Source organism: Hemicordylus capensis, chromosome 1, assembly GCF_027244095.1.
Source record: "Hemicordylus capensis ecotype Gifberg chromosome 1, rHemCap1.1.pri, whole genome shotgun sequence".
Classification (NCBI taxonomy): domain Eukaryota; kingdom Metazoa; phylum Chordata; class Lepidosauria; order Squamata; family Cordylidae; genus Hemicordylus; species Hemicordylus capensis.
This window is the reverse complement of record NC_069657.1, coordinates 382,968,231-382,994,343: the sequence shown is the minus strand read 5'-3', so window position 1 is coordinate 382,994,343 and position 26,113 is coordinate 382,968,231. Positions and strand designations below refer to the sequence as shown.

The 26,113-nt window shown below is 44.5% G+C and overlaps 1 protein-coding gene across 14 annotated transcripts in view; it reads right to left on the bottom strand.

The window, feature by feature from the left end:
• RYR2 (ryanodine receptor 2) overlaps positions 1-26,113 on the bottom strand; it is a 625,908-nt gene that overhangs the window by 234,024 nt on the left and 365,771 nt on the right. For all 14 annotated transcript variants that reach the window (XM_053300231.1, XM_053300272.1, XM_053300252.1 and 11 more), the window contains 8 exons: positions 23,286-23,472; positions 21,681-21,786; positions 20,752-20,872; positions 20,070-20,239; positions 15,450-15,670; positions 14,429-14,519; positions 11,665-11,805; positions 1,969-2,132 (listed from right to left, as the gene is read on the bottom strand). In XM_053300231.1, the coding sequence (XP_053156206.1) occupies positions 1,969-2,132; positions 11,665-11,805; positions 14,429-14,519; positions 15,450-15,670; positions 20,070-20,239; positions 20,752-20,872; positions 21,681-21,786; positions 23,286-23,472 (1,201 nt within the window). The remainder of the gene's footprint in view (positions 1-1,968; positions 2,133-11,664; positions 11,806-14,428; positions 14,520-15,449; positions 15,671-20,069; positions 20,240-20,751; positions 20,873-21,680; positions 21,787-23,285; positions 23,473-26,113) is intronic.

The window sequence follows — 26,113 nt, the reverse complement described above, 5'->3', positions numbered from 1 at the left end:
GAAATGCTCATTGTCAGCAAAGGGCCACAGCTGTTTGGGGCTCTTTCCTTCCTCCTTCAAGCTTTCTTTTTATGCTTCATTTCCACCGGTATGGCCTTTAGGATTTTACTGAACAACCTGGAGCCACTAATTACTACTTTGGATAAATGGGACTGAGAGCTGGGATCCATTTCCTTGGCCATGTGTTCCTGTAGGCCATCATACTGATGGTCATGGCTCTAGCCATGGATGGATGGAGTTCATGAAAAAATCAGCTGTAGTTAATGAGATTTTACAGAGATCATTCTTTGCTTCTTTGAGTACCTCCACCAGCCATTATAGTCTAAGCATTTAAACCATATATAGAAATCCCTGGAGAGGAATTTCCTGGAGAGGAATGGAGGAATTTCCTGGAGAGGAATGGAGAGTAACTGAAGCACATACGGCCAGAAAAGAAGCTTCAAATGCCTTCCTGGGAGCCACTTTAATGCACTTCTCATAAGACTCTCTAAGAAAACTGTTTTTGGCTGCTGGAACAGGTAGGTATGGCTTTTGGAATGACTTCTGCAGAACCGAGTGCAACCACAGAAGCGTCCACTGGAATTATAATTTTGAAGCTTGTCTGTGCATTGTCTTGCCTCTAGTGGACACAGCTCATTCAGTTTTGATGATTTCACTGAATAATTTAGGGGCAAGAATAGATAATAGTTTGTTATCCTCTGAAAAAAGGCCACTTTGAAATCTCTGAGTTGGCAGCCTGAGGCATTGTCCCTCTCCCTCTGTTCCTGGGAGAGTTCCAGGACTCTGATCATCTTAGGAAGAAGTTTAGGAAAGAACTTGAGAGTCAAAGGCAGGTGTGACCCAATTCCTTCACTAGGTCTTCAACAGAGAGCTTGCCCTCTCCTGGAGAGGATCTGGCATCCAAAGGCTCAGATATTACCTTGAGGTTTTTCAGACAGCAGACTTTACCATGGATTTAACACGACGCTTTACTGTGAGTCTGGGTCATAACAGATACTCCGACGCAAAATGAATATTTTTTTTACCCCAGCCATAGATCAGGCTAGGTTCCAATATGGAGGGGGGGAAACTGAATTGTGTGTGAAGTGCTCTCTGAAATCTCACACAGACCTCGGGGAAAATCTGGCCGATATGTGAACGCACACCCACCCTCCCAAAGTAAAGTTGCAGTAAAGTCACTGTCTGAAGAAGCTCCTGGTTCGTTAAAGGTCTCAGAGGAAGAAGATCCTGGTCCTGCACCTTGGATGCTTAAGGGAGGCTAACAGGTTCAAATGGAAAGAAAGTCTACATTAAATTGCATAGATTCTTTAAGGCTCTAATGCATAAAGGGTGGCACAGAGGGCTTCCCTTCTCTCCTTTCCTCTTTTTTCCAGAGTGGCAGCTAGACCAGCTGTATCTCCTGTCCCTCTTGTGTTCTTTCTTTACTTTTTTATGTGGCATATCTGTCCCTCCTTGTTCTGAGGAGAAACTTCCTCAGAGAGCCTCCACAGCTCAGAAAATAAAGAGCCCCGCACCCTCTTGATCATGAATTATTTAATTCACACCATAAACTCAGACTGGGCAGTCTCCTCTGAAAGGTCTGGAAAGTGTGGCAGAAGCCCATTGTTCATAGCACCACATGCTTTATCAAGAATCCTGGAAGAATCGACAAGAGAACTCCACAGAAAAATGGGAGTTTGTTTTATATGATGCCCTGACTTTCTACCAAGAGGAGGAGCAAACCATCATTCAAGTCCGTCCCACCCTGGAACTACAGGAAACAGAGCTATCAGAGTTCACAGTTGCACATCAGTAATCACTAATACTTTCTAAGCAAGTAAATGAAAAACTAAAGGGCATTTTTAAATTATAATTTATCACAAAAAATATTTGAACATTCTTATATTTATGAACAGACTTTTACAAGCAAAGGAACAAGCAGGCATTTTTCAAGGCAAAGACACAATCTGCAATATAATAAATCCTTACTTTGAAGTATCGACAGGCTGTGGGTTAAAGTTCCCCTCTGAATCCATGGATGCCTGTTTTTCCATTACACCAACATAATTTGATTCCATGTAATCAGGTGGTAAAGCACCTGCCACTGCACTCAGGCAAGGCAAAGCTAACTTGAATAGTTCCTGTTCATATTTCTGAAAAGAAAAAAATATACTAAAGCAATTAATTGAGACAGTGTCGATTCTTGCTGAAAATTATTAGCGATACGTTACCCGATGTATCATCTCTTACATTTTGATCTAGCATGGTTGTTACATTCATTAGGGAGAAGTTTCCTCTCATTATTTCAGAATGAACTCACTATCAAGAGTTACTACTCTTGCTTATACATGTGCACACTACACTCATGTGCACCTATGCTTTTAAACTAATGTGGAGAAATAACTGAATTTGTATGAACAACAAATGGATCATGGACATTCACAAAGAACATTAGGGTACCCCAGAAGAGCCACAGATTCAGAAGCAAGGCTTCTGAAAACAAGAAATAAAATTTATGTCTAAACTACAGAGGCACAATGTATAGGTTGCCTTTGGCAACTTTTGACACAATTGCAATCATGCAGAAAGTGAAAGCCGCTCCTGGGGCAACACAGAAAGGGAGGAAGAGCGAGTGAGTGAAGCCTCTAATTGCCTAGCAGCTGACGAGTACTGGAATATGGACAGAACGGGGGAGAGAGGAAGAGAATAGAGGGAGAATCTAACACTTATCCTGTCTGCACAATTCCAAAAAGGGTAATTTCCATCAGAGAAGATTTGGAGGATTCAAACCACAAAGGTTTTGCCAAAGTGACAGACAAGGAGAGGCACCCAGTGCTCCAAAAAGGAGCACTGGGAACAAGCACGAGGGTTACTTGCAGCAAGCCCACACAGGGAAGGGGCCAGCCTCAGTGGCTCAAGGATTTCACTCTGCAGTCCGCGGGTTCTCAGGCAGACAAACACAGGCACCCAGCCTAGGGCAGTCCACACAGAGAGTGACCCAAGGATTATGGGTTCCAGAAGTGTCCAAGGCAATCCAATGCAATTCTCCCCACAAGAGGCCCATGCAAAGACCTCTCACACTCATCCCTTTCCTAAATGCACCACAGAAGACCTGCTTCCCTTAAGCTGGGGAGGAAGGGTCATTACTTTGGTGCTGCAGTGAGGTAAGCTTATTTGACTCTGGATTCTTATCTTGGTAAATTAGGAGAGGTGTACTCCAGGTGAGAGTTGAGGATTGGGCTATTTCAGGAACAAGAGTGACCAACCCTCCTGATTATAGCATCCCTTTTCAAGATCCATTAGAAAAAAATAGAGCACATTTTGGAGAGGATTTGTGATTTTGTTTTGCATTTACTAGGATGAATGCTCCTAGTACTTGGCTGCTTACTGCTTCATTCTTGCATCTTTATCATTGTTAGATTATTTTGCTGTTAAGGTTCACAACTTCCATTTAGTGAAATGCGGATATAATTTTGAATTTATTTATTTATAGTTTTGAAATGTTGTTTTTCTTCCTATGCAATAAACTCTTAAATGTTTGATATATCGATGTTCTAGTATTGTGATTTAACTTGCAAGCCACCTTGGGAACAATTTTGTGGGGGGAAAGGCATATGGATACATATGACTGATTGGTGGCTAGAAGAAACCTCACATGTACCTGACAAGCCGCCCTCATAATTTCAGGAACCTTCAGATGAGGCAGTATGAGGAGCTATTGTTATTAAAAAGGGAGAAATTGATGTGTACATACAAGCCTTCGCTCACACATAGAGTGGATTTGTCAGTCACAGTCAGTGTAAGCCAATTGTTATGCAACAACTCATCAATAAATTCTGTCTCCTGAAAATTAAATTTGAAATATGGGGAAATGTAAACGAAAAAGTGAAGCAGAATTCTGTATCCTGGTCTTTCTCCTCCTCAATGAAGATATATCAGCATAGAATGGAAACACAAGATAGGAGCATGGGTCACTCACCATGAAGGCTTGAGGACATCTCATGTGGGTTATCTTCCGCAGCATGCTCCAGAGGGCAGGACATATTTAAATTAGTCAAAGCCTTTAAGGGGCCTGGGAGGACAGCCCCTCTCAGTTTAGTTAGTCAAGCCAAGCTTCTAGAAAGGAAGGGGAAAATCCATAAGAGATACAGTTAGTAACGAGAACACAAGTAAACAAGCTACAGACCAGTAGCAGTGGACACCCCAGGTGGGTTGAGATATCCTCAACACCAGCAGCAAGAAGAAGCCTTCACGGTGAGTGACCAATGCTCCTTTCTCAGCTTCTGGGTGAGGACATCTCACGTGCAACATGCCACAGCTAACAAGACTCTGGGAGGGAGGGCGACCCCGGCTACTGAGGAGGAACGACGTGTTGGAAGTACACGCCTGCCAAAGGCAGCCTGAGAGGTGCGCATCAGGTCTAACGTGTAATGCCTCGTAAAGGTGGATGGAGATGACCACATTGCCACTCTGCCGATATCTTCCAACGGAGCATTTGTGGAGAAGGCCGCCAAGGTGGCTGCTGAGCGAGTGGGATGAGCTGTAAGCTTCAGTGGAGTATGAAGGCCTGGACTTCATATACCAAGGAAATACAGGCCTTGATTCATCTGGACAAAGTAGATGTTGAGACTTGTTGTCCCACTGAGGATGGTAGGAAGGATACAAACAACACTTCTGTGGAACGAAATGAAGAGGTCCGGGACAGGAAGACCTTCAGACAGAGGTGAACATTTAGCTTGTGCCAATCTTTCTCTCTCGGGTGAGAGGGCTTAGGACAAAGGGAGGTTAGGACTAGGTTCTGAGATCTGTGGAATACTGCAGCTACCTTTGGTAGTACCGAGGGGTCTGGTATCAGAGTAACTGAGGAGAAAATGCAGAATCTGGGATTGGCAGATAGGGACCTGAGTTCAGAAACTCGCCTGGCTAATGTAATAACTATCAGGAAGGCTAGCTTCATGGACAGAATGCGGAGAGAGATAGAACGCAGTGGTTCAAATGGAGGAGCATGTAGTACCCTGAGGACCTTGTGGAGGTCCCAAGAAGGGAACCTGTGAACTACCGGAGGGGATGACAGTGTGGCCCTTCTCAGGAAGCACTTCAAGTGAGGGTGGGAGGTCAGGCCTTTCCCTTTGAAAGGTGAGAGAAGCAATCCTAGGGCTGCTGCATGTCACTTGATGGTGTTGGCTCTTAGTCCTTTGTCTAGACCATCTTGGAAGAACAGTAAAAGTTCTGGAAATTCGCATGCTATCGCTGAAAGCTTGCGTTGCCTGCACAATCGAAGAAAAACATGCCAGGTAGATTGATAATTCGGTTGGTGGATGACCTTCTGGATGCCAAAAGTGTATCTAGGACTCGTCTGTCATGTCCAAGATGGCCAAGTATGTTGCATTCAGTCACCAGGCGGCAAGCCTGAACCAGGCTGGGTCATGATGGAGGACTGAATCCTGACTGAGGAGATCATTCATTTTTGGGAGGAACCACAGGCTGTCCACTGCCAGGTGAAGAATTTATGTGAATCATGGGCGGTGAGGCCAGTAGGGATCCACTAGAATCACATGTGCTCTCATCAATTGAATGCGGAATAGTAGTCTGCTGAGGACTGGGATCGGTGGGAAGGTGGACAGTAGTTCCCTGGGCCATGGAACTGACATGGCATCCACCTCTTCTGCCTGTTGGCATGGAAAGCGGGAGAAGAAATGAGGTAGTTGGGTGTTGAGGTGAGATGAGAAGAAGTCCACTGACGGATGACCCAAGGCTCTGGTGAGGAGATGGAAGGTCTGAGGGTTGAGTTACTACTCCACCGGGTGCAACTCTTGGCGACTCAGCCAATCTGCTTGAGAATTGAGGAAACTGCTGATATGATGTGCTATGATGGAGGGCAGGTGCATCTCTGCCCAATGCATTAGTAGAACTGATTCCTGGTGGAGAGAGTGGGATCGAGTCCCTCCCTGGCGATTTATGTGGGCTTTCACTGTCATGTTGTCTGTGTGCATCATAACATGAGCCCCTGGTGGCGCAGTGGTAAAACTGCCGCCCTGTAACCAGAAGGTTACAAGTTCGATCCTGACCAGGGGCTCAAGGTTGACTCAGCCTTCCATCCTTCCGAGGTCGGTAAAATGAGTACCCAGAATGTTGGGGGCAATATGCTAAATCATTGTAAACTGCTTAGAGAGCTCCGGCTATAAAGCGGTATATAAATGTAAGTGCTATTGCTATTGCTATAATATCCTTGAGTTGGACCTGTTTCTTGAAGGCCATGAGCGCTAAACGTATGGCCCTCAGTTCTAGCCAGTACATGCTGTGGCGTTTTTCCTGTGGAGTCCAGGTGCCTTGGGCTGAGTATGAAAGATAATGTGATCCCTAGCCGTACAAGCTGGTGTCTGTCATGACAATTATCCTGGGTGGGGTCCAGAAAAGGTCTGCCCTGACTCAGATGGGAAGGCTCTATCTACCAATAGGGATGTGCAAGACATTTCAGGTACAAAACGATCTGTACCCGAATCAAGCTGTTTGGGGCGATTTGTGCACAAAACAAATAATCTTACTGCAAGTTCAAAAGTTTTGGTGACAAAACAAGCACCCGAATTTCAGATCTGAAAATTTTGTTGTTTTGGTCCTCCATTTTGTGGCGATCTCCATGTAGTCTCCATTTTGTGTTTGATGTCTATCTGAATTTCCCGCCTTCAGATCAGTGAACAAAAGCATGGGCTGATCTGCTGACAATTGTCTCCTTGTTCCCAATTGGCTGTTTTGGCTCTTGCCACTCCTGACTCACCCCACATTGGCCAGGGGAAAGGTTGAAGAAGGAGCAAGGGTGGGAGGGAATTCAAGGAAGGATTTTTTCATTCAATCAGATTTAAAGAGGCAGTAGCCACCACTCTGCTTTCTGCCTCATGGGAGGAGAAGAGAGAGAGAGCAAGCTTAGCTTAGCTGAGCTTAGCTTAGCCTTGCCATACCATGCCATTGCCTTCTGCCTTGCCAGCCTGCCTGTCCCTGGCTACTGCATGCCAGCCTAGGAATGGATTATCTCTGCTGCTTTGCTATTTTTTATTTGTTTGTTCCTGAGAAGAATTCTTTTTTCACCCCCTTGAGAGAATCACTGCCTGCCTGTACCTGCTGTGTCTGTCTGTGTCCATTCATTAAACAATGAATACACTCTCATTTGATACCAGAGAATCTACACTCAGAACACCTCAAAACCAACAAAACCCAGTACCCCATGGGCTTGTAGGTATGTGGGTGGTTGGCACCCTATGTGCATTATGCCACCACTCGCTCTGGGCCACCCCAGTGCCCCCCCAAGTGGAGTTATGGGGCTTCTGAACCTCCCATTATTCCCCATGGAGGAAAGCTTAAAGACGTGCAAATTCTCTGAATCACAGAATCACAGATTCTTTAAAAATCACCCCTTTGCCCAATTCCTTTGAAATCTGGATGGTAGCAGGCACCCATTGGGGCACTACCGCCCAACCCACTCTTCTGCCCCCCAAACACCCTTTCTGCCCCGCATCTGCCCCAAAGATGTGCCAACTTCAGAAATTCTTTAAAAAATCAGCCCTTTGCCCAATTCCTTTGAAATCTGTGTGCTAGTTTCTTTACACCCATTGGGCACTACCACCCACCACAACCCACCCTAGGTTACCCTGGTGTCACCCCACCACCACCAGGGTATGCTAACTAAGGCTGCTGAAATCCCCATTAGTCCTTATGGGAAAAATCTCAAAGATGAGTAAACTTCAAATAAATCTGTAAATATCACCCCTTTGCCCAATTTCTTTGAAATTTGGGTGGTAGCTTCCACCCATTGGGCACTACCCCCACCCCCACTCTTTTGGCCCAGTGACCTTTTTTTAAAATCCAAACGATTTGGATTTGGAAAATTTGGGTACAAATTGAATTAGGGGTGCTGGGGGGGGTTCAGATTCGGACCCAAAACAAATTGGGGTGTTTTGATTCGGGTACAAATCGAAATGAAAAAATCGGTTTGTGCACACCACTATCCACCAACATAGAGATTCTGTGATTGAAGGAGGTAGAGTGACCCTTATGTGACATTTCTGTGCGATATCCAATTGGTGTGGTAGAAGAAACCATTGTAGAGGGCAGAGATGGAAGCATGCCCAGGGGAGAGTTTCCAAGGTGAACACCATGAGACCAAGTAGTTGGGCTAGGTTCAAGATCGATACCCTCTTGGGAGATAATATGGATTGCGTTAAGAGTAGTATCTTGTCCCTTCTCTCCTCAGGGGTGAGGAGTCTGTCTCGTAATGTGTCTATGACTACCACTAGGTGTTGAAGTTGCTTCGAGGGAGTCAAGTGGCTCTTGGTGGTGTTAGCAAACCGTGAGAAGATAATGTAGCCAGGGTGGTGTTTACATCTTGTGTTGTAGACTCTCTGGATTGTATGAGGAGATCATCTAGAGAAGCAAAGAGCCTGACCTTTTGGAGTCAAAGGTGAGTCACCAGGGGGGCCATCACCTTGGTAAAGATCCTTGGGGCCGATGAGAGGTTGAATGGCAACACTGTGTACTGCTAATGGCATCCCTGGTAGGAGAAACGGAGGAGGCGGCAGGAGTGTGGGTGGATTGGTATATGAAGATATGCCTCCTAGAGGTCGATCAATGTCAGAAGGTCTCCATGATGTAGTGTTTCCGCTATGGAGTGGAGCATTTCCATTCAGAATTTTCTGTGTTTGACCCACTTGTTGAGGTATTTGAGATCCAAAACAGCTCTGGAGGAGCCGTCTTTTGTGGGCATGGTAAACAAGATAGAGTAAATGCCTCGTCGATGTGGAGGAATTGGTTCTATTGCTGAAATGGTAAGAAGGTGCTTGATCGCATGTTGTAGAGCCATGTGTTTCAGGTGAAATTTGGAGCAGGGTGTGGGTAGGAATCTGTCCCTGGGATGGGTGATCAACTCTATTTTGCAACCATGGAGGATTGTGTCCAGGACCCATTTGTCAGAAATGGAGGTCTCCCAGGAGAGGAAGAAGTGAGACAGGTGGCCTCCCATGCTCGGCAATTCAGGATGATTGTCGCTGTTTGGATTGTTGTTTCACAGCATTAGCCTTGAAGTTGAAGCGAGGCCTGTTCCAGTTCGTGTGCTGTGTTCTTGCAACCCTGTCTCCTGGACGAAAAGAGGGCCAAAAGGGATGGTTGAATCTTCTATTAGGTTGTCATCTTTGCGAGTAGACGAAGGGAGTGCTTTTTTCTTATCCTTTGTTTCCACTAAGATATCTTGTAAGGCCTCGTCCCCGAAAAATTTATTACCTGTAAATGCAACTGAGGACAGGTTAGAGCAGGAAGCTGTGTCAACCTGCCAATGTTTAAGCCATAAGGTACGTCTGGACACAGAGCTGTTTGCCATGGCACATGCCCCGAAACGTACTGAATCCAGTGTTGCATCCACTATGAATGCTTGGGCCTTTTGAATTTTCAACAGAATCTGTCTCTGGGTGGATCAGGCGGCAGCGATTGAAAGAGTTCGTCTGTCCAGAGTAGTGATACCCTAGAAAGGATAGAAGCTGCTATGGAGGCCGTATGGATAATGAAATGCATTCGTTGTTTTTCTTGAGTTGGAATTCAAGCTTCTTTTCAGTGGGATCCTTGAGCACGGATTCTCCGTCTCAGGGCAGTATGACACCAGATGTGAGAGCGGCCACGTGAGCGTCAACAGGAGGTGTCTGAACTAAAGTTGCTTATGCCGGGACAAAGCCATAGTGTTTGTTAGCCAGTGTAGTAGTCTTCTTCTGTACCAAAGGAGCCTGCCATTCTGTCAGTACTTCTGCAAAGGTTTCTGATAGTAGAAACAACAGATCCAGAGAAGATGTGGTGGGAAGGACTAAAGATTTCCTGGAAGGAGCAGTATTACCCTGCAGGCCCTCAATATTCAAGCTCAGAGTCTGTAAGGCTTTAACAAACAAGTTAGAAAAGTCTTCAGATGGAAAGAGCCTGACTGAATGGGGAGAGGGCTTCATCTGTTGGCAATCTGACCATTCTCCCTCTTCCCTGGACTCAAGTTCTGGGTCCGGTTCCATGGGGTTCTGCCCTGATCCTATGGGATCTTCTTGGGGAGTCAATGGCCCATGTGGGGGCAGGAGTTCCATAGGCCTGCCTGGGTGAGGGTCAGGGGAGTCATAGTCAGAGATCAGGGATGAATGCTCAGAGGAGGATTGCTTGTACTTTCGGTTTGACTTTTTGTATTTCTTTTCCTTGAACTTATGGGAGTGTTTATGCTCATGATCGCTTTTTCTCTTTTTAGGAAAGGGTTCGGAAGACACCGCAGAGGAGTCCAAGTCCTGTGAGGAGGAGTAGGCAGACTGATCCCTGCACTTGCTGCACTTTCTGTGTGGGTGATGTTTTTCACGCATCTGGCTTAACAGAGAGGAAAACCAAAGACATCAGGGCTCAGGTACTTCCCCAGTGGGACCGGGATTGGGATGGTGGGGCCAATGGGAGGCTGGGGATGCACTGGTCCACTAGGGTCTACTGGCCCAAAGGGTCCTGGAAACACCGGATTAGGCTGAAGAAGGCTGGCCAGCATTGTCGGGGCCTCTATCTGCACACTCTCCAGCTGAATAGGTGTTAGTTGGAGCGGCATCACTTTTGGAGCTCCTCTGCCCATGCCCTCCTCAATGGATCGAGGAGAAGGCGTTTCTCCCTGCACCGAAGAGTCCAGGAAGCAAGTAGGGTTCACTGGCAGGGAGGAGCCTGTAGATTTGTTGTCTGTCCCTTCTCCAGGTGTTGGTTTCCTTTTCTTTGGGGTGGGCGCATCAGCGTCCATTCCGAGGGAACCGGGTGGTTAGGCCAGAAGTGGCGCTGGCCACAAGATATCCAGAGTACTGAAGATGGTCTTCTCTAGGACCATGAGATCGAGGCTTACAGGCCTGTTGAGGGGGGAGGTCGAACAGTTATGATTTTCAGCACGTTGGATCACTTTAAGTCAGCCACCCTGGTGTTCTGGCAGTGGGTTGTGTCCCTTACTCACCCCCGTCATGCCCAATGAAGACACAGTGGTCCGTGGTGGGGCATTTTGGGTGGTGTGCAACATCATGCAGTGGTGATCGGGCTTACCGGGCTGGAAGGAGTCTGCCGATTTCTTCCCCTTTGACATCAGCACATGAAGGATGCTGGATCTCTGAGGCAACATCGGCAGAAGAGAAAGAGTGGGAAGAGAATGAAAATGGTAGAGGAGGTTTTTTGTTTTGTTTTTAAGGTGTAGAAGGTGAGGTATGGAAGGGTGGAGGAGGTGAAGAGAAAAAAGTGGAGTCGAGGTAGAGTGGTATAGAAGCAAGACAGTGTCGTCCGCTCTGGAGTTCTGCAGGACAAACTAAACTGGGAGGGGCTATCCTCCTGTGCCTCTTAAAGGCTTTGACTAATTTAAATATGTCCTGCCCTCTAGAGCATGCTGGGGAGGATAACCCACGTGAGATGTCCTCACCCAGCAGCTGAGAAGCACAATATTTTTTTAAATTGTAGAACTAAAAAGTGCAATATTGTAATTCTCCCTTCATAATATTATCAGGCAAACAATACTGAAGAGGAGAATTTAAAACAGAAGGTTGCAATTCAGCAGAAGAAAGTCTACTTCAAGGGAAATTAATGGGGCAGGGGGAACCCACTGCATCCTTTAAATCAAAGAGGCACACCGACTAGAGTCACTGTTTATAAAATAAACTTAAAAGTTACCTTTTGAGACAGTGCATCAAAAATACCCCAGAACAACTTTCTGGATAAATGAAGTTCCTCTTCTGAAGCAGCACCAAAGTTGCCCCATCCTCCTAGTAAACAGTAATATTTCCAACATCTTTCATAATGATTTGTCAACAACTGGAAAAAAAATGTCAAAGCATAAACATATATTTACATTTGTGTCCTTCAATAAAACCCATTCAGTATTTATACATTTGAACCTTCTAAAATTATTTGGAGAAATGGACTATCCATTACAATGCCCATATCTGACAAACAAACAGTGGAATGCAAAATGCTACATTACAAAAACACTGTATCTGTTCCTAAGAATCTAGTATAAACATTGTGCAACAGTTGAATGTGATCACTTTAAATTAAAGAGGAGCAATTGTATATTGTAGCAAAAGAAATCCTGCAGGATCTTAAAAACTAAGCTTGGCTAGTGGCCACACAGGAACGGGCCTTTTCGGTTGCTGCCCCGAGACTGTGGAATGCCTTGGTGAGCTGGCTGGGGGAAAGGGCAGCAGGAACAGTGGTGAGGCAGTGTGGGACTGTGGGACCAGGGGCATGGGCACTACCAGTCACCTCCCCACTGCTGCTCACCGAGCCCCTCTGCTGATGTTGGGACCAGAAGCTGACCTGATGAACAGGCAGTGGAAAGGGCAGCAGGAGCAATGGCAAGGGGCTGTGGAACCAGGGGCAGGGGCAGGCGCTGCCACCAACACTACCCATCTCCGCTCTCCCTGGCTCCCAAGTCCCTCCACTGGTGTCAGGGACAGGAGCTTCCAGGGAATGAGGGTGCACATGTGCCCTGAAGGAGACACAGGGCACGTGAGACACACAGGACACATTCCAAGAAGGCTCCCGGCCCCAAGAGCAGCAGAGGAACTCGGGAGCCAGGGAGGGCAGTGGCAGGCAGCGGTAGAGCCATACCCCCATCCCCATTCCCACAGTCCCTTATCACCACTCCTGCTGTGATTTCCCCTGCCCACTCAGAGCCAGCTTCAAGCCCCAACAGCAGCAAAGGGGCTCAGGAGCAAGGGTGAGCGGCAGCAGAAAGACAGCGTGGTGGAGGTGCCTCTGCCCATGCCTCCAGTCCCATAGCCTGGTGCCACTTTGCTGCAGCTCCTGCTGCTCTTCCCCCCAACCAGGTTGTCAGGGCCAGCTTGAAGCCATGCTGGGAGAGCCCTGCAAAGGGCTGCTGGGGAGGCTATATTTATTTTTTGTTTACAATCCAAAATGTGACTAATAAACAATAAAATCAGAACTATTAATGTTTGAAATTATTAAATTATTTAAAATTATTTTTTTGTTTTGAAATTGACCTCAGCCCCTGCACAGCAAGTGAAGGTTGGTTTTGGTCCACCAGGGCATTTGAGTTGTGCATCCCTCTGCACAACAGAGAGTCTGAAAGCAAAGTCTATGTTTTCTTCATAATATTTTCTACAACAGTTGTAAACACTGCAGAAACAATTATGGTTATTGGTTCACTGACTGGTCAGTGTCCTAAAAGATCTCTACTAAGTATCTATTAACACGGGCAAAATATATTAATCCTGTCCTGAGCAACTATTATATTTCTGAACAAACCTGCATAGAGTTGGGGTTTTAAAATATTCACAAGTTGATTCTAGAGAACTTCAAAAAGGACGGTAGTTGCACTAATCCTTCCCCAGTGCAAACCAATTTGCAACATATAAAAGCAAGGGACACCAGGTGGGCAGATGGAAACACATGACAGCTGGTCAAGGTCAAATGACAGTAAGGGAGATAGCACACACCAATGCCAGGTAAGAGACTCCACATATCGGTATTTATATACCAATGCCAGAAGCTTCTGAGCCAAGATGGGTGAGCTGGAGTGCTTGGTTGGTAATGAAAACATAGATATAGTGGGCATAACAGAACCTGGCGGAATGGTGAGAACCAGTGGGACACGGTTATTCCTGGATACAAACACTACAGAAAGGACAGGGAGGGGCAGATTGGCTTTAAAAGGGACTTAGACAAATTAATGGAGGACAGGTCTATCAATGACTACTAGTCTGGTGGCTATAGGCCACCCCCAGTCTCAGATGAAAGATGCCTCTAAGTACCAGTTTCAGGGGAGCAACAGCAAGAGAGAGGGCATGCCCTCACTTTTGCCTGTGGGCTTCTCAGAAGCATCTGGTGGGCCAATGTGTGAAATAGGATTCTGTACTAGATAGGCCTTGAGCCTGATCCAGCAGAGCTGTTATTATTTGATTAATTATCCTGTTTTGACATCTCATTGTTTTCACTTGTACAAAAGGAAACCTTGGTCCTCTTGGTGTATACATGTGTGTACAGTGTTGCCACTCACATGGTATTGTTCTCTCTCTGCCTGCATCTAATGTGCAAAAGTTTTTGCATAGCAAATTTGCACCATTGAGGAATTGTCCCTTTGCAGTTGCATTATCCATACAATCTCCCCTGATATGCAGCTGCACCTGCATATATAACTTACAATATTGCTCTTGCAAAATGGCAACTGAACCTATATGTTTTTTGCTTTGCACAGCAGGCAAAATCTTCAAGTCTTTTACTCCAGAGCAATCCCAATGCTATCACTTCAGTTACTCCAGATTGAAGACTACATTGGATGCTGTTGGCTATGATGCAATAATTTTGTTCCATGATACAGTACTAAAATTCAACAGAGCCATGATTTCTTCTGGAGACTGAGAGTAAGTGATATCACTTATATATTCTAAAAGGAGAGATTAAAGACCACACTCACCTTAAGAGGCATCTTTGCATGTTCATTTAGGAGTGGAATATCAAAAACTAATCTTCTCAATAAATGTTGCATCATTGAAGGCCTCAGCTGACTACAAGTAGAATGATTTGAGTTCAAATTAGAAATGAATTTATGTGTAACAATAAAACATCAATTACTGCAGATACCCAAAGGAAGGATCTGTAGCTTAAACAGTATTTTGATTAAAATATCTATCCCAAGACAAAAAAATTAATGGAGAGGTGTAAATTCAAGTCTCACATTTTGTTGTTACTAATATTAATATGGCACCATCAACGTGCATTACAAAGCATAAGAGGACATATTCTTTGCCCCAAAGTGTCTACAATATTTTGTCATATCATGAAAAAATACAGAGAGATACATCAGTACTTCTGAAAGCTGCTTAAATGTTTAAGCTTTCATCTAAGCAAACCAGATGAAAGGGAGGTAACCAGAAATAATGAATTTGTACTCAGGTTTGTCAAATGTAACCTCTTCTACCCATTCACAAGTAGCTCATGACAAGTCTGAAAAGCAGATTTTTAAAAACACACATAGTGAATGTGTAGTCGTTACAAAACCCTCTTAAATAGATCCGGCACCTTTCCCAGGACTGCAAGAAGTTAAAAATAACCTCTGCTGCAAGTCTTTTTGAAAGGAATTTGCAGTGGTCAATGCTCCCTTGCTCCTGGGAGCAAAATAAAATTTAAAAAGAGAACGCCTTGCCAGATTCCTATTTGGTGAGTACCAGGGTCAGGTGACTGTGCATTTGATGTCCTCTCCTTCCTGTTGCAAGTGAGACAGAAGGAAGAGGGAAAAGCCAAAGCCTTGGCTGCAATTTGAAAGGGCCTTTTCAAATGAGGCCAAAATGAACTGAACTGGCTACCTGAAGCACCAATCTGAACTGGGGATTCCCCTCCAGAGCAGCCTCCAAACTGACCCCTCGTTCTGTTATACAGCCCTAGCAGATATTTTTGCTCTAACAATGCAATTGCCTGTTAAGGGACTGCCTCCTTACCCACAAATGGAGAGTAGGCACTCCTCAATAGAGTCCCGTTGAGCTTTGGTAAGAGAGCAGCCCTTGGAGAGACGGTATACAGTATGTAGCAAAGAATCTATAAGGGAAGCATGATGTTCTGTGCCAGCAAAAAGAGGAGCACATCGTGTCAATAAAGGCAAGACAGCAGTGCAGAGATACCGATTGAGAGCCAGGGCCATATCTGTAGCACTCAGAGCAACCTATAAAATAAATGGTAAAGCTATTCAGATAGGCAAGTTTTGTTGCAAAACATTGTTCCATAGCAACATGATTACAGTCTATAATATTTGCTTTCAAAGAGGTGCAGGAGGGGTTTTTCAAAAGGAATAAAGCTGTACTAGATACACACTTTTAAAGCTGAAAATGTGGGCAACAGCCTTTAGAACATTAAGGCAATGTGTTAGAAACAGTTATTCATACATAAAATATAAATCAAAATATAAAAACAGTATATAAATTTTAAATAAAAACATGCATAAATCATATATATATAAACATAGTAATCAATTACCAAAACTGCAGAAAGAAACTTAAACTAGTGGCCAGGGCGCAGAGCATCTGTGCCTCTAGTTGGGCCCAGCCATCCCCCGCCCCCTGCCAGCATCATGCCTGTCTTTCTGGCTGTCCCCCTGGGCCAGGCCAGGCTGGCCTGCTGCTGCTTCCTCCATGTGGCCGGGCCAAGGCCCACCGCTGCCGTTTCACTCCGGCAGGTGGGCCAGGGCCAGGCCGTCCCGCCGCTGCCTCCTCCTGGCCAGCAGGGCTTCACTGACCAGCCACCCATCTCCTCCCCACAGCCAGCGAGGCTTTGTCCGCCGTCAGCCCACCTCTTCCGGGGCACTTCGTCTGCTAGCCCTCCACCTCCTGGCCGCTGCCATTATTTCTCTCCGCTTCAATGCTGGAACTCTCGCACGCTCTAGAGCATCTGCGTGCTAGTACTTGATTGCTCCCCACAGCCCCCCTCACCTCAGAGATCTCCCCACCCTCACCTGAGCTGTACTCCTGCTCTTCCTCCTCCATCCCTTTACTCCATCCCCCTCACCCTTCTTGGTCATGGCTGCAGCATTGCTGCTGCCTTTTGGCCAAGCTGCAGCCCCCTATCCCCAGATTCCTCCTCACCCGAGCCCTGCTTCTTCTCCTCCCCACAGGAGCAGCAGCAGTGGCTGACTGGCTGTTCCTCGCTGCTGCTTCCACCATGGCTGTTTGTTCCCCTCAGGCTGCTGACAGGCTCGGGCCCATCCCTTGTCTGCCTACCTACCTTGTCCGCCAATGGCCTCGGTAGCCCCAAACAGCAGCAGTGGTTGACTGGGCCCTTCCTTGCTGCCAGTAGGCACTGCCATGGCTACTCGTTCCCCTCAGGCCGCTGACAGGCTCGGGCCCTTTCCCTCATACTTCCTTCTGTCTCTCTTCCCCCTCCCTTCTTTTTCTCTCCTTCTTTCTCCTCCACTCGCTCTTTCCCACTCTCTCTTCCCACTCCCTTCATGTTCTTTTTCCTCTCTCTCTCTCCCTCCCTCCCTGAGTTAACAGATCTTGTTCATCTTGTTTCTTCATCTAATTCACACAAGAGCAGGCTCCTTCTCCTGAGGGGACTCTTTCCTCCCTCACGACCCATCTTTTCACAGACCCCTGCCTGCTATCCTTTTATATATAGATAGACAGATTTCTCTCCTCTGCGATCAAGAACATCTTCTGACCAGTAATATTTGCATTCCAACTGACCTTAACCATCACAGGCTCCTCCTCCATATCTGCATATGGAATCCCCACTGCCCAATCACCATGGTGCCACAGGCTCCTCCTCCCTGTCTGCATATGGAATCCCCACTGCCCAATCACCATGGTGCTTCTGCTCTCACAGGCTCCTTCTCCCTATCTGCATATCTCCCCACTGCCCAGTCAGGTGCTTCTGCTTGCGAACTCTGTCAGCCAATCACCTCCTTTCTGCCACATCCCCATGCATGGCCCGTCTTAAGAAATAAGTATAAACATAAAAGTTCACATGAAGAGCATATCTTCATATGAATAGGAAGCCCATCCATTAATCAGGAACTATACATAATATTCACAGCAATTACTTTCTGATAACAGGAAAGTCTACTTATTTGTACAGCATTTTGGGTTATATTCAAATAACGTTTGGATTAAATAATGTTTGATCAGCACATCTAAAAAGGGACATTGTAGAACAGGAAAAGGTGCAGAAGAGGGCTACCAAGATGATCAGGGGCCTAGAGCACCTTTCTTATGAGGCAAGGCTACAACAGCTGGGGCTATTTAGTTTAGAAAAAAGACGACTGCGGGGAGACATGATAGAGGTCTATAGAATCATGCATGGTGTGGAGAAAGTGGATAGAGAGAAATTATTCTCCCTCTCACATAACACTAGAACCAGGGGTCATCCCATGAAAGTGATTGCCAGGAAATTTAGGACCAACAAACGGAAGTACTTTTTCACACAACGCATAACCTGCTGGACTAGATGGGCCTTGGGACTGATCCAGCAGGGCTATTCTTATGTTCTTAATGTTAGTAAGGACAATGAAGCACTATTGAAATAAATAAGACAAATTCATCATTAATAATCAAGTCCCATTAATTTTGATGGGACTTGGTAATGACTAAGTTCTGGGGACGCAACCCTTTGTGATATCAGAAAGCAGCAGGGAAGCATTTAACTGAACAGCCACAATTTATACTGGAACTTCCATTTCAATTTAATTAGAGTTATATCAATAACACGTAGCATGGATGCTACTTAAAGCACATTGTGAAGATGAAACTATCAAAATACAACATGCAAGTAGTCCTTTTTAAACTCATTCTCACAGCAAATCTATATGGTATATCCTTTTTAGTTCTAGTTACACATGCAGAACTGAGATCTGCAGTACCAAGAAGGTTCATTGAATTTGAATTCAAGTCTTATCATCTTAAGTGGTGCAGCGGGGAAATGCTTGACTAACAAGCAGAAGTTTGACGGTTCAAATCCCTGCTGGTATGTTTCCCAGACTGTGGGAAACACCTATATTGGGCAGCAGCAATACAGGAAGATGCTGAAAGGCATCATCTCATACTGCGTGAGAGGAGGCAATGGTAAACCCCTTCTTTATTCTACCAAAGACAACCACAGAGCTCTGTGGGCTCCAGGAGTCGAAAAATGTTTTGAGCATAAAAGGGATTGTTTCGAGTATTTTGAGCTTGAAACAAAATGCCTTTCAAATAGAGGGCCTATTTTGAGCTCGAAACAAAACAACCCCACTTTGACTTGAAACATATTGAGTGTTTCGAGTGCCATTTTGGAGTACTGTTTTAATGGGGAAAGGTGATCTACTAATTGAGGTTGGCGGGTAGGCCAGGCCTCCGCTCTGGACTTAGTGCGTCAGCCCACCTTGGAGGATTAGTCTACCTGGTAAACTAATAACCACAGTGCCTGCAGGCAAGTGAGAGGTATCAGAAGACTCGGGGTGACCTGCAGATTTCTTGGTGTTCAAAACAAGTGTGAAGGGGAGGGGGACTTAACAGGTCCAAAAAATCCATAAACTGCCTCCATATTAAGTCAATGGGATTGAATGTTTGTGGGTAATGTGTAGTTAACAGACAATCAAGTGGGCAGAGCTAATGGAACTTGGTGGCGAGAGGGAGCAAAGAGGACTTAAAAGGATAAAAGGTTCTCAGCTTGAAGAATGTTCCCTCAGTTTACAATCTCATCTGCTTCAGAGTGGGAAGTATGAAACTGAGTGCAAGCAACTTTTGTTTTCTCATCAGCCATTTCACTGTTTTGTGTTTCTGAGTGGGGAGGGCTTTGAAAAGGAGCTGGCACTGAGCACCACTGCCCACTCATCCCTCTGCAAAACACAGAATGAATGAATATTCTTTATTTGTTAGCCACCCTATAACAAATTGTTCTCTGGGCAGCTCATAACACATTAAAAAAATCCGATTAAAAACACATAAAGCAAGAGAAACAAATCACAGCACACAAAAACCCCACAAAATACAATACACAACATTTAAAAAAAAATTAAATTCAATTTTAAAAATCAATGTTAAAAAACCTGCATGAACATTTCTCGGCATCTAAAAGTACAAAGTGATGGTGCCAGGCAAATCTCCCTGGATAAGTTATTCCATAAACGGGGTGCCACCGCCAAAATGGCCATCTCCCCTAGCAGCCACCTGTTTCACCTGTTTGGTAGGGGCACTTGGAGCAGGTCCTCCAAAAAAGATTTTAAGGTCCGAGTCGGGACATATGGGGCAAGGAGCTGTCTCAGGTAATCTGATCCCAACCTTTTTAGGGCTTTAAATGTCAAAAACAGCTCTTTGAATCAAGACTGGAAACAGATTGGGAGCCAGTGCATCTGACAAAGCACTGGCATGATATGATCAAAATGCCCAGTCCCAGTTAACAACCTTGAAGCCCCATATTGTACCAGCTGCAGTTTCCAGATCATTTTCAAAGGCAGCCTCAGGGACAACTCATTGAAGTAATCTAAAATTTGCATATAATGTAAGACCCAGGTAACTTTTGTATTTAGACCATGCTCAGTCAAAAGCTTAGGTAGCACATGCACACCAGGGATACCCTACGTATTTAATTCATACCGTATCTAATGAAGCAGCAGCACGAAGATCTGGAAGAAAACCAACTTCTAAAAGATGGAGAAGAAATTCCTGGTCTTCAATTCCATAGACCCTGTCAAGGAACAATACCATGGCTGCCTTGTGGTCTGGGCAAAACCCTTCTGACATATCAGGTTCCGCTACAGTACCATCTGAAACGGGGGGAAATCAATGATACAGATAACTCTATATGTTCAAATTACATCACATTACCTCCTATTAAAAAAAACCCAAGCTTATGAACATCCTCTAGATTATTCTGATGTACCTATTTTACTGTCTGAATAATGGGCATTTGGCAACCAAGACCGAAAATAATCACCACTCCAATCTCTATGGCATTCTAAAAAATATGTGGATCCCTTGCCATTAAAAAGACTGGAAAACTCTGGGAGATATAGTTACTGTTCTTTGTTATAACCCTGATAACACTATTACGTTTGCCCACCATACCACAAGTGAGAGGTTCAAGTGCTTTTCCAGACCCAGTAAAATCAGTGTGAATTTTCAACATTGTCTCAGATATATCATGATTGGCTATCTCACACCTCAGAAATATAATTTCCTAAGATATATGATATTGAAGAGACATATTCTAAATTAGTTCCATTTTTTTTAATGTCAGTACATGGAAGAATGAAAAAATATGCATTAACTTGCTTACCTTTTGCTATTGTTGGCATATGAAAAGGAATGCTTATTACGCCAACCAAATCTTCCAAAGGAATCAAAGACCGCAGAATAGATCTGATTCTAATAGCTTCCCCTTTGCCAGCATGAATTAGCTAACAATGGAGTAATGCAAGAATTTGTTTATATGATTGGTATCAAAATATAATAATAAACTGCATACAAATACAATTCTATGAAATATTAACTCTATGAAATATTTATTATTATTATTATTATTTACATTTTATATCCCGCTCTTCTTCCAAGGAGCCCAGTGCAGTGTACTACATACTTAGGTTTCTCCTCACAACAACCCTGTGAATTAGGTTAGGCTGAGAGAGAAGTGACTGGCCCAGAGTCACCCAGAAAGGTTCATGGCTGAATGGGGATTTGGACTCAGGTCTCCCCAGTCCTAGTCCAACACTCTAGCCACTACACCACGCTGGCTCCACACATTAATTAAATATAAGTATAATGTCAAAAGAAAAAGCTAAAATAATAGGGAGTAGCACAAGCAAGTACAACAGTTTCATAAAGCCAGGCATTCATGATATTAATAGACAGCTGGCTTATTCCAGGTTCCACACAATGTTTGAAGCAATCCTAAAACATTACAGACTGATATTAAAGATGTTTGTAAAGGTGCTCTCACTCAGGAACAGATGAAACAATGCTATCAATGGTTTAATTTTCCTTTATGTTAAACAGGTTGTACACTTAAAAAGTCCAAACTAAAAAAATTAAAACCCACTTTTGATTTATTGAAGGCTCTAACAAGGAGCCCACCTTCTCTGCGAAAGATACCCAGGAACAGAAATATCAGCATCATTGAAGGATGACTATGATCTGATGCTATTTGTTAAGAGAGTGTAGATGTTATTTTAACACGGGTGATAAAAACTGGTGAATAACGGAACCTACATGCATTTCTGGAGCGCAGCGTCCTAAGAGGTCAATCAATGCAGCATAAAAGGTCATGATGGCATTTCCCATGTGAATAGTATCATCCTCTTCTTCCACTTCACTTCTGTTTAATATTTTTCCGCAACAGGAACAAAACACATACATGCAAAGGCTATAAGGTATTTTTATCAATTAGAAAACTTAACAAAATTACAAGGTAAGAGTTGAATTTGTTATAGTGTCTTAAATTATCAAAACCAGTCCCAACCTCCAACATATCCAGTTACAGCATGCACATTTTAGGGCTAGGAAAAGCTTCAGGCAGAACCCTGGAGGCCAATTACAAATTATCTAACTTAATAAAAAGGCAACTACTTATGTGCTCTTAGTCTTTAGAAAACTTACTCCGGACTTCCAACATTTCTGCACAGGAAAATATGGCTCTATGCTCTAAAATTTACCGCTTTACATTTATGTCTCAATGTGCCCACCCACCCACTCCCATTTTACCATTTCAAGAACTCTTCAGACAGCTGAAATATGCAAGACATTTGATAGCTTGTGAAGAGTGGAGGGGCTCTTCTCTCCCCACACCTTGAATAAAGAGGTTTACACAATCTGCAGTTCATGGGAATAATACGGGCCTGCCCACAAACTGGCTGTATTGTTAGCAGATAGGTTTTTTCCTTAATTAGACAGTGATATATTTTGTCACTATTTGTCACCAACATGTAACACAAAGAAAGTGGATTAAACTACTGATTCAGGAGCAATATAAGCCATGTGAAATTCAAGGAGAGTATTTTCTATCTAGAGTAAGCTACAGCTAGATTCATAATCTCAGTTTTTCTTGTCCGAAATGACACCTACGTCAGCTGAACATGGGTCTCAATCCAGGTTTCATATTCCATTAAAAACATATCCCCTAATTACAGCTGCTGCCTACTCTGTCTACTCTTTAGTAATAATATAGAATAACTGCTTTAAAACGTATGTATTCAGTTTTTCAACTTTTTAAAAATTGCTTGTTATTAAGTATGATCCAAAACTCCAAATCTTTCAAATATTGATTTCATATAGTCAATTACACTTGGGGTTTCTAACTACAGTTGCAAATAAATACATAAATATCTACGGGCTAAGCAGGGCTGCACAACTTCACCCCTTCAGCTGTTGTTGGACTACACATTGCATCATCCCCTGCCACAGTAGCTAATATTCTGGATGATGGATTATTTTTTTAATTATTATTATTTTTACATTTATATCCCGCTCTTCCTCCAAGGAGCCCAGAGTGGTGTACTACATCCTTGAGTTTCTCTTTCACAACAACCCTGTGAAGTAGGTTAGGCTGAGAAAGAAGTGACTGGCCCAGAGTCACCCAGCTAGTATTATGGCTGAATGGGGATTTGAACTCGGGTCTCCCCGGTCCTAGTCCAGCACTCTAACCACTACACCACACTGGCTCTCTGGATTGGTGGATGATGTGAGTTGTAGTCCACCAACTGCTACAGGGCCAAAGCTGTGCGGCCCTACTATAAAGCCTTGTTTAGGGAACACTGAATCCTTTAAGTGAGATTGTACAACAAGTCTGGAGAACTTAATCTCATCCATTCTACCTACAGTGTTCTACTGGATCCATTACTTGGTGAAGGTCCATCTCTTGTAGGGTCTTCTGATATATGTATGGCTTCTTCCATGGCAGCAAGCAGGCCATTACCACCTTCTCCTCTCAGCGCTGGTCCAAAACACTCAGGACGGCGAATAAGCAATCTGACCACCACATTGGCATTTTCTTCAACACTCTCTCCTGCAATTATACAGGAAAGGCAACTATTTAACAAGACAAAATGCAATTTTATTTTTAAAAAATGCTTAAATGAATATTGCTTACATGAGTCGTGTGATAATTTAAAGACTAACAGGTTTATTGTGGCATAAGTGTTTGTGGTCTACAGCCCACTTCATCAGATGCACAAAGTGTTGTCCTAAGTTGACAAATAAATCTCTGTGTGTATACATACATACATGCAGAAGTATAAAGAGTGGGGTCAAATCGCTATGAAATGATTAAGAAATTTATTGAGGCTTAAGTTTTTGTGGCATAAACTTGAAGAGACTTCATCAAATTCATAAAGAGTTATCCTCAGCTGGCTAGTATACACACACATAGAGGGGAAAATTTAAATGTGAGGACAAACTGACACAAAATGCAAGCAGTATAGTCTATTACTACTGTTTGTGACAAATCCATGTAAACATCAACATATACTATTATTGTCCACAGAACTTGTTGCCACAGGATGTGGCAATGGCCACAATTTTGGAAGACTTTAAAAGGGGGTTAGACAATATCATGAAGGACACTTATATCAACAGCTACTAGACCTGATCACTATATGCCACCTCTAGCTTCAGAAGCAGGATGCCTCTGAATATCTTGCTTGGGAGCAACAGTTGAAGAACAGGCACTGATTTCAGTTTCTGGGTTCCCCAGAGGCATCCAATAGGTCATTGTGGGAAACAGGATGCTGGACTAGATAGGCTTTGGGCCTGATCCAGCAGGGCTCTTTTTGGTGTATTTAAAGCATAAGCACAGTGACTATTCATAGCAGCAGTAGTGACAGTGTGCTTATCGATAATTTTACATCCTTCAAGTTATCATCTGTGCAGACACACATGCACGTTCTATGTGTGCACAGAAGTATTCAGATGCTTTTACTGACTGACTTTCTTAACTGTTCTTCTGATGTTGCACCCATGGCTTTGTGGAACGATCTAGCCCTTGCTCTCAAGCAGGAAGACCCCATGTGGTATGTGTGCCTCAAGGGTTAGAAGAATGCTTCTCTCTCTCATCCCTATGTAGATAACCTCAAACCATTTTGAATAATTTATCTAGAGACCTGGGGGAAGGATGGGAGGGGTCTGTACAGATGACCTGTCCTCCTCCTTTATTATCTCTGCAATCACACATATGGGACATAAGTGTGATTACATGAAAGCTTACCTAACCTGGCTATAGGTGTAAAATAGCTGGTTATAGGTGTAAAATTGTAAGATGTAAAATAGTAAAACTGGTGAAACTACGCATCTACTCTGGCCCTTGTATTCAGACCACAGTGCTTGACAAAAATTATGTTGCTGATCAAGTATCTGTCTTGCATAGCCAGGAAGCAAAATGTCTCTCAGACTAGCTGCAGAGGATGAAACCACTCTGGTGGAATGGTTTCTCAACTAAACAGGAGGTGTTTTCTTAGCCAACTGGTATGCTAAGGTTATTTACACAGTGGGTCAAGGACTGCATGGAAAACAGTTTTGCTCTTGTGTGGACCCTGGTAGCAGATAAGCAATTCATTATTGATCCAGAATGATTAAGGCTGGCTTAAACAAAGAGAAAGCGAGAGCACACTTCAAGTCAAGCATGTGTCTAGGGGTGCGAATCGTTCCCGCGGTCCAGCAGTTTGGTCCGGAGGTTCGGGATCGAACCGAACCCCGCCCCCAAGTTCCATCCAGACCCGAACCAAACCGTTGGACAGGTCTGCAATTTTTTTAATTTTTTTTAACATTAGTGTTAAATACCTGTAGCCCCTTCGGGGGGCTTGCTGTAGGCTGTGAGGGGGTCTGTGAGGGTTCCCCCTCCCCCGGCCGGCCTCCCTCATCACCGCTGTGGCCAGGTAAATGTAGTATTCTTGGCCCTTTTGGGCCTCCATAGAGGTGAGCGGTGGACATTTTAGCTACCGCCGCGAATGTGCAAATGCCCTCTGCAAGGCCATAGGCCATGCCAGGCCTCGCAGAGGGCATTTGCACATGCATGGTGGTAGCCAAAATGGCCACCGCTCACCTCTGTGGAGGCCCAAAAGGGCCAAAAATACTACATTTACCTGGCTGCAGCAGTGATGAGGAAGGCTGGAAGGGGGAGGGGTAACCCTCGCAGACTCCCCCCCCCCGGCCTACAGCAACCCCGCCCAAAGGGGCTACAGGTATTTATCACTAATTTTAAAAATTAAAAAATTCGGACCCCCACCAGACCAGACCGGCGGGGGGAGGTTTCGATGGAGGCCGGACCGAACTGGCCCGGTTCCGGTCAAGGCCAGTTCAGCCTCAAACCGAACTGGGCCAGACGGTTCCGTGCACGCCCCTATATGTGTCAAGCTCTCATCTTCTGATCTCTTGGGTCAAACAGGTAGAACCAAATCCTGGTTGATACAAAAACTGGAAACAACATTTGACAGAAAAGTTATGTCTGTCCACATACAAATCTACTGAGCAAAAAAAGATTGTGTCTTCTAAGCAAAGAAGCACATGAAATGTAGGTTATAGCACGAATCACATAGCTCACTAACTCTCCTTGTAAATGAGTACTGTTTTGAACATTAGTACTCACGGCCAGTGGCACAAAGGGCTTGTCCATGAGCTAGGTGGGAACCAGAGACAGGTTCACTTGCTGGTGG